The 9,190-nt window shown below is 37.0% G+C and overlaps 1 protein-coding gene across 3 annotated transcripts in view; it reads left to right on the top strand.

Moving 5' to 3' along the window:
- CPM (carboxypeptidase M) overlaps positions 1-4,471 on the top strand; it is a 56,976-nt gene extending 52,505 nt beyond the window's left edge. For all 3 annotated transcript variants that reach the window (XM_081130500.1, XM_081130501.1, XM_081130502.1), the window contains 2 exons: positions 1,438-1,586; positions 3,423-4,471. In XM_081130500.1, the coding sequence (XP_080986626.1) occupies positions 1,438-1,586; positions 3,423-3,665 (392 nt within the window). In that variant the 3' untranslated portion in view covers positions 3,666-4,471. The remainder of the gene's footprint in view (positions 1-1,437; positions 1,587-3,422) is intronic.
- The last annotated feature ends 4,719 nt before the right edge of the window (positions 4,472-9,190 follow it).

Raw genomic sequence — 9,190 nt, forward strand, 5'->3', positions numbered from 1 at the left:
GGTTAACATTTTATGGTGGCCTTGGCCAGTGAGGCTCGGTCGGCTGGCCGTCGTCCCAGGCACCGAAGGCTGCCGGTTGGATTCCCAGTCAGGGCACATGCCTGGGCTGCGGGCTTGACCCCCTGTAGGGGGCGTGCAGGAGGCAGCCAGTCGATGTTTCTCTCTCTCTCCCCGTCTCCCTTCTTTTCTCTCTAAGAACCAATAAAACATTTTACAATTTATCTTTATTGTTGAAAGTATTACAGATGTCCCTGTTTTTCCCCCACCTTTGACTCCCTCCTCCCTGTTCCCACCCCCTCCCCAGGCCTTCACCTCTCTATTGTGTGTCCAAGGGCTATGCCTCAAGCTCGTTAGTCTTTCTCAGATGGCTTTGGCTATTTGGGGTCTTTTGTGGTTCCATATAAATTTTAGGATTGTTTGTTCTATTTCAGCGAAAAATGCCATTGGAATTTTGATAAGGAATTACATGAATCTGTAGATTGCTTTGGGTAGTATGGACATTTTAACAATATTCTTCCAATTCATAACCCTGGAAGATCTTTCCATCTACCTGTGATTTCTTAAATTTCTTTCATCAATGTCTTAAAGTTTTCAGACTACACGTCTTTCACCTCTTTGGTTAAATTTATTCCTAGGTGTTTCATTCTTTTGGATGCAGTTGGAAATGGGATAATTTCTTGACAATTTGTTATTATTGTATAGAAATGCAACGTTACGTCCAATAGCCAAGACATGGAAGCAACCTAAGTGTCCATCAATGGATGAATGAAGAAAATGTGGTATATATTTACAATGGAATATTACCCAGCCATAAAAAGGAATAAAATCTTGCCATTTGCAATGTGGATGGACCTTGAGGGCATTATGCTAAGTGAAATAAATCAGACAGGGAAAGACAAATACCATATGATCTCACTTATGTGGAATTAAAACAAACAAACAAACACACCCCTGATCTTAAACTGAGAGATACAGAGAACAGATTGGTAGCTGCCAGAGGCAGGGGGTAGGAGAAATATGTGAAAGCAGTAAAAGGTACAAACTTCCAGTTCTAAAATAAGTAAGTCCTGGAGATGTAATGCACAGAATGGTGAATATAGTTAAGAATACTGTATTGTAATTTGAAATTTGGTAGGAGAGTAAATCTTAAAAATTATCATCATAAGAAAAAAAATTGTAACTATGTTAACTAGACATATTGTGGTGATCATGTCACAATCTATACATACATCAAATCATTATGTTATATACCTGAAACTAATATGTTATAAGTTGATTATATCTCAATTTTTTTTTTTTAAGTTTTTCTTCTCAAACATTTTATTAACTCAGCACAGCTATTAAATATTGGGCCTATTTTACTTAAATAATTACAAGAAATTTTTTCAAATGCCATAAAACATAGTATTAACATTTAATTATCTTTTTGTCTTACAGGTGTAAAGGGTCAAGTTTTTGATCATAAGGGAAATCCATTACCCAATGTAATTGTAGAAGTCCAAGACAGAAAACATATCTGCCCCTATAAAACCAACAAATTTGGAGAATATTACCTTCTTCTCTTGCCTGGGTCATATATGTTAAATGTAAGTACACAGGCCTAGTTATTGTTATTAAAATATTACAAAATTCACAATATTTACTCACCCAGAAGGAATCTAAAATAAGTCTGGAAAGTTCAAAAGTAGTACATCAGGGCCTGAGAGAGGTGAGCATGACAGGCACAAACCAAAAAAATCATGTTTTTCCCCCAACTGGCAGTTAATTTTTTTTAATAAAGGCCAAATCCTATTTCTTGTGATACTTTTTATGATAATAAAAAAAGGGAAAAGACCTTATTAATAATAATTAAACAATGTAGTCATAGTACATGTAAGCTTTATGAAATACAATTTTAATGCCCATTTTATAAAACATAATTTCTACTATTAAAAAATAGATTTGGACACAATTTCTTTAGGATTCATTATAAGTAAAATTTACCACTATATTAAGCAATGGACATATTTTACAGTCCTTTCATAAGCAAATGACAGTGAGTTTTCCAATCAATGCAAGTAAAATTCCAGGTTTTAACTCTAATTTAAGGTGCATGTTTCTGGGTCATTTCTTCCTGGTAGGAAGCATGGACTGGTTTGAAACCCAAGTAGGTTCATGTAAATGAACTAAATGAGTAAGTACCTGACTTAGTTGGCCAGATTGTCTCTCTTACTCTTTGATGATATAACTTTTCTCTAAGAAATTCAAGGTTCTTCCACTTTGCTTAGTGGGTCTAACGTCAATCATAGAAGTTGTTCTGAGCAGAACTACTCCTAGGAGAAGGTAGTCTATTTTGTAGGAAACCCTGGCTTTGTATCTCATTTTTTCATCTTTAGGACATAATAAGGCATGGTTTTCAGTTTATAAAAGTATAGAATTCAGAGCCTCCCTGCTCCATAGTTATTCCTACAGTGCCCAGCAGCGGAGCTCATCGATCTCTCCTCCCACTGAGTGGATAGAGCTGGAAACCTCAATTCACTGAGACTGTATAAAAAAAAGGCTCGCTATTTCCCGGTTATTTACTGTGACATTTCTATAAAAAAGAGGTTTTCCTTGTAGTGAATCTAAATTATTTTATGTAATCCCATAACTATGCCTCACCTTTATAGAATAGTTATGAATAGTTCATTTCCAATTAGACTAACACAGTACATGTTGGCTTTAGCGACTAGTTAAAGGACAAGATTGGAAGGCAAGACTTTGGAAGCTGAAATGCACGGCTAAAATACACACCAATGAATGGTTTTGTAAATGTTATTCTCCATTCTCTCTCTCTTCACCATATATAATGACAGCATTTCTCAGTAGACATGATCTATAATTAGTTCAGCATTTGTTCTCTTTTTCCTGTTCAGTTCCCCCAACAACAACAACACAAATCTAGCTGAAGATTCAGACTGTAATGAACAAAAACAAGTATAATCAAAGTTTTTTAAGGAAGCAATAAACTTGTACACTTAGATCAGCTGCAAGGAAAATGGAATAAATTGAGAAAAAAATCCTACTTATAAGTAATCTTGCTACCCAGTCAGGATATTAAGTACAGACTTGGGACAAGGGAAACAGTGAACCCTTTACCTTTACTCTCCATGGAAGTGATGGGACAGGATCAGTCTGCTGCTTTCTTCTCCTGACTTACATCTCCAGATAACGGACCTGTCTTTATTTCACTTTGTAATTCTTGGCAACAGCATTAACAACTATGGTTCATATCAACAGACATTGGATAACTGTTTCAACAAGCAGAGCCGAAGTGGTTACTAGCCTGGGAGGCCTGGCAGATTGTTACATGTGTTTCATAAAGGCTGCATTTTAGTGTTTTCAGTGTTGGCACCACAAAACATCTGAAATCATTCAGGTAATTGTTTCTTGTTTCTTCTCAGGTTACAGTCCCTGGACATGAGCCACACCTCACAAAGGTGATTATTCCAAAAAAATCCCAGGACTTCAGTGCTCTTAAAAAGGATATTTTACTTCCACTCCAAGGGAAATTGGATTCTATCCCAGTATCAAATCCTCCATGTCCTATGATTCCTCTATACAGAATTTTGCCAAGCCACTCAGCTGCAACAAAGCCTTGCCTGTTCTTATTTTTAGTGACTCTTTTTCACATATTGTTCAAATAAAGCAAAATGTGAAACTCAACCCCATCACCACCTGGAATCAGGGATCACTCATGCCAGGTTACTGCAAATCTAACTCCCTCCGTGGGACAACTGGACAAACTCCACTGTCCTTCCCTAAGAAGATAAATGGTTGTTTCCAAATCCTGCAACAAGCAATGTGCGGTGATAACGAAAGGAATGATTTAGTCTTGATGATGAATGGAAGACACCCACCTATCCAGTACTGCCCACTTACACTGAATTTTAAAGTTGTCTTAAAAATCTGTAAGAAGTTAAACTTGAGAAGCAAAAATGAAGTTCCTGCAAGAAAAAAAAAGAAGCTAATTCTGTATAGAGTGAGACAGATGGATATAAGCAATGAACGTGAACATTTATTGATCACCTATCATATGCCACACCTTGCTGTGAGTCCTATATATGAAGAGAGAGTGCCATATATCATAGTTCCCAGGGCAGGGAAAAATGTTGACAGGACTGGGTATATTTAGTTTTGCAGATGTTCTAAGGAAATATGAAAGAAGATAGGCAACCATGTCTCAGTGGCCCAAGAAAATGTGGGCCTAATGGAATGAGAAGGTGGTGCCGACAGAGTCCCAAAACAAGGGGTCAATTAAGTAAGTGTCCCTGCCATTCTGTACCTGAATGCCACAGTCTTGTTATGCTGATAACCCCCAAATGTGTAATTCTTGCCTCTTGCCTGAGCTTCAGACTCACATCCAACAGCCCACTGGATATATATCCACCTGGATGCGACCCAGAGGTAGCTCAAACTCCTGTCGAAAACTGAACATACTTTTCTCCCTAGACTTGCTCTTCCGCCTGTGTTCTCTCAGTTACCGGCACCACCAAACTGGAAACCTGGGAGTCATCATCCCATATATTCAGTCAATCACTAAAGACTGATGTTAACTATAAGTGCTGATTGATTCTACACCCCCCACCCCACCCCCACCCCCCCGGCTACTAACACTGCCACGTTTCGGCCGTCACAGCTCACCTGCACCGCTGTAACGGCTTTCCCCGTCTCTTGCTCCCAGCTTTCTCCTCTCCAGAACCATCCTCCGCACAGTGCTGGGGAAGGGGGTCGCTTTAAAACAAAAATCCACAGCCTACTGCTTGTAGTTCCTACACACCTAATGTCCTGTGTGTCCCCTGTGCCTGGAATGCCATCCTGACCCACATCTTCTTCCTCCCGCCTCCTTTAAAGCTCAGTTCAGGCATCGACTCCTCCAGGAAGCCTTTGCTGACGGTCATCCCATTCCTCCCCATTTCACCCCCGCCCAGTCAATCTGGGGGACCCTCCTCTTTGCTCCCCAAATGAAACTGGTTTCCTCGACTATCGGATTTATGACACTGTATTATAATCTTCTACTTCCAGGAGGGATTTTTCTCTAGTAGAGTGTGAGCTCTTTGGGACCGGGGGCTATTTAATTTTTTTGAAAAATGCATTTTTATATCCTCAGAGAACATATTAGGAACTGAAAGAATGAACAAAGGGTTCCGGCAATCTACTACTCCCTCTCTCCCCCAGAAACTGTAGAGGGCTTCGAGTCATTTAATGAAACTAGATCCCATGCGTTGGCAATTTCCGGTTCCCTAGTAACACTGACTGAAGTTTTTTCATATATGTATCAAGAAATAAATTCAAATACGGTGCTTTCAGTGGACTTTGCATTTATCCTAAGGTTCATAGTAAAGATATTATGTTACCTGTTAACACTATAGCTACCTTTTTTTAATTGAAAAACAAAATTTTTACCATCAGTACTCAACAGGAAGCAATTACTCTCCACTATAATAAGATTAACCCAACTTAAAACATATGTAAGAATTAAGGGGAAATGTCAAACAGAAAATGAACCTATACCGGGGTTGGTACATGGTGAAAGACTGTGAACCATACACAAATGGGAGGTATGTGGGCTTTAGGAGCTATTCTTGTGCCCAGCTTATTCTATCTACACAAAATCATACATGTTTAAACAGAATTTGTAATCTTTTAATCACTTCTTTTAAATCTGGTAATAACCTAAATATCGTGATCATTTTTATTTAAATAAGCCATAATTCATTATACTTGAAAGTATATGTTAATATATTGCAGAAAATGATTTGGTATATTACATATAAAAGTAATGAAATTTGGCTTGATTTACCATTAAGCCCTAAGCAATTTTTCAGTCAGGCATTATGAGTTCTAACTTTTCCAAGATAGCAATTCTTTATCTTTTTTAATCTTATTTTTTATTCTTTTATTGTTAAATTTATTGGGGTGACATTGGTTAATAAAATTATGATAGCAATTTTTGAAGAAACATGAACCAAAATCTGAATTGGTTCATGAACCATAATGTTAAGGAAATGTTTTTTAAATCAGAAATTTTATCAGAATCAATTATTTAGATATAAGCAAAACAATGAAAATAATCTCCAAACCAAATCCAAACCAAACTTGAATTTAATTCAGAGGAGGTTTGGGATACATATTTTCAGCAATGGCTGTGCCCCAGTTTGTAGCAAGGGTTTAGTAAATACAGCTACACCCTCTACTAATCCAGTGAAGTGTCCAAGAGGAGAAACAACTATGGAATTCTGACTACCGTCCGACCAAATCCCCACATCTCCCCGCATTTAAGGCCCTTCCCCTCTCTCGTATGTTCCTCAGATTCTAAGTTCAGGTATAACTCCTTTTATAGAGAAACCAATATGCTAAAGGTTTTCCAGATAGAAGAAAAGATAGCACGTACGTGGAAATAAAATGTTTATTGGGCAGGAGGAGCTCTGGGTTCACACCCACCCCACATTGTTTCCTTACCTGTAAAATGAAGGCGTCTGCTTGACTGATTCTGTGACTGTCAGCAGCAGTGGTGTGAGAGCCACACAGGTGCTGTTTTTGGTGCTTGCCCAGGTGGAGGAAGGATAATTAACACTCAGTGGTATTTTAAAGGCAATGTAACTTTTCCAGGACCAAATCTTTTGCCTCAGATACAAACAGAATTGGTCTGAAAACTGAAAACATTGTTTAGCTAGAATAATCATTTAATTATATTTAAGGAAACTTTCATGAAGTAACTGATGTACCTACTCAAATTCTGTAAGAATTAGTGAATCTAGGTGGTGGGGGTTAAAGCAATGTTGTTAACTCCCTGCAGATAAGTGTCAGTATTGATTCTGGTGCCTCATTTGTCACATTCAGACAAGCTGTTGAGCGTACTCAACATTCTGTTCCAGAAGCAAGGTTGCATGTTCTGCCTTCAGAAAGTAAAAATATCTGACACTTGATTGGAAATATCTTTTCCTCGGGAATCCAGAAAAATGAGCATAGCATATTGTCTCATGGCAACAGCGTAAGTTGCTTACTGAAAAGTTTCTTTGTACACAGTGAAAATACCAGTTAATATCTATTTTATGACAGATCCCTTATATCTTCATGACTTTACATGGGGAGAGAGGGAGAAAATCGTTAAAGAGGAAAAAAATTTAACACCTAAAACAGAAGTTTGGAGAAAGTCTAACTTTGTTATAGGCTTTTTCTCACTAATAAGCAGGTATTGTACTGTATCGCTTACAAACTGTTTATCAGGCTTTAGCATATGAACTACTCCACATTTATAGATGTTTCACGATGATTTTCAGTTTTCTCGGTGACTTTCTAATTAAGAACTTTAAGTGAGCAAATTAAGACTGTAAAGTTTTATTGGGTATTGGCCATGACTACCTCTGAACTCAGTAAATGTAGACTGTTTCTTATTCTCAATAAATTAATATTCATGTAAACAATGAATGCTGTTTCTTTACATTACTTTGAAAATAAATAGTTACACAAGTGTAACAAAGTCCACATGCTAGAGAACTGGTTACCACTGAATCAAGCCTGGGAAACACCAAATTTAATGACCTTTTATGGAACAATACTGCAATAACTCTTCAAAGCCCAGGTAATTCTTTCATAAGTTTATGATATATACTCACATTACATTCCAAATTAATTTGTAGATAATGAAAAGTGTGCCTTCTGGTTAAAAAAAAAAAAAAAAGCTTTGGAAAATTCACAATGCACATGAATGTATTAAAGGGTCTGAGAAATCATGCAACAAAGAAATGGGATTTCCCAAACATAGCCATGGAACCATTTTCTTAAATAATTTAGCCTAGTACCATCCCTTTGAACTTGCCTTCCTAGATTTCCAAACACATTTTGGGAAATGTTGATACAGGGAGAAGCCTTTATTCCTAATTGCTAAATAAATAAATGTCCTAAATAATATAGTGTATTTGAAACACAGAGCATACATTTAACTTGCCTCCTACAGGAATTAGAAAACAGCCCTTACCCTTCATCAGGGAAACCCAGTATCAAATTTCCAGTCACAGAGAAGTTGGGCTCGAGTTTATGTCTACCCTCTGAAACATGCTAAAAAAAGTTAAGTTTAAATGAGAAAAGGCCAAGTAGGAAACAGCTGAATTACATAAGGTATCAATTTCTAAAAGTGAGAACCATTTCAATTTAGAAAATAAATTGGGAACAATTTTCCTATTTCCAAAAGAACTCATTTGCAGAAATGTCCCCGTATATTTTAGACAGACTTCCATATTCAAATTTGCAACTGAGAGCATCCATTTCTCTCAACCCCCCACAAAAAAACAAGGTACAATTTTTAAATCAACTACATTTTAAAATATTAAACATAGGGGGAAAGGTAAAAGAAAATGAAGTATAAACAAGTGATTAGTCCATTTTTTGAAATTTTCTATTTACTAGTTTTATAATGAAAAGCAACTCATTTAAAAAATGGAACCCCAAATTTTAGAAGCACCAGTTTACACAATTGCTACACCTTACATATTCACTAAAAATTTTCAGACTTTATACTAGTGATTAACTTAGGTCAAAGTTAATAAATTGATCAAAGACCTTTCAACACTAATGCGCAGTATTTTTATGCATAGTGGGTGTCTCATGAAATTCTGAAGGCTAACTAGTGAAGGATTTCAGGACTGAAATGTGAAGCTTGCTGTAACTGGGAACAGAACTCTCATTTTTCTCTCTAGCCCAGCAATTTCTCCTGGAATATTCTGTCCAAAGTCAAGAACCCAGTGTGGTGCTTCCACCTTGTGGTTTAAAAAATACGTAACTAAAAAGATTTGATCTTCACATGCCTCTTTAAAAAAAATGATTGTGATAAAAGGTGAAAAAGTATTTAATAGGGATGTTTTGTTTTTTAAGAAAAGCTTTCCCAATTGTTACTACTCTGACACCTTATCAACTTTTAAAGATAACTGTTTCTTTATTTTCAGGATTTTTAAAACTGCCTTTTTTTCCTGGTGTAAACTAGGAAAAACTGTATGGTTGCTTTCCTTGCCAATCAATATCCTTTACTGAATGCCTACTGTGCACACAATGCACCCGGGGGAAGGTGGCATGAAAGGATGCTACAATCATCTGCTGTGGCAGGGGACAAAGCGGCATGTCAGTGAAGGTGAAGAGTACTGAGCTGAGACAATGCAGGGAAAAAAGACAGGAC

Source organism: Miniopterus schreibersii (genome assembly GCF_964146895.1).
Source record: "Miniopterus schreibersii genome assembly, chromosome: 2".
Taxonomy (NCBI): domain Eukaryota; kingdom Metazoa; phylum Chordata; class Mammalia; order Chiroptera; family Miniopteridae; genus Miniopterus; species Miniopterus schreibersii.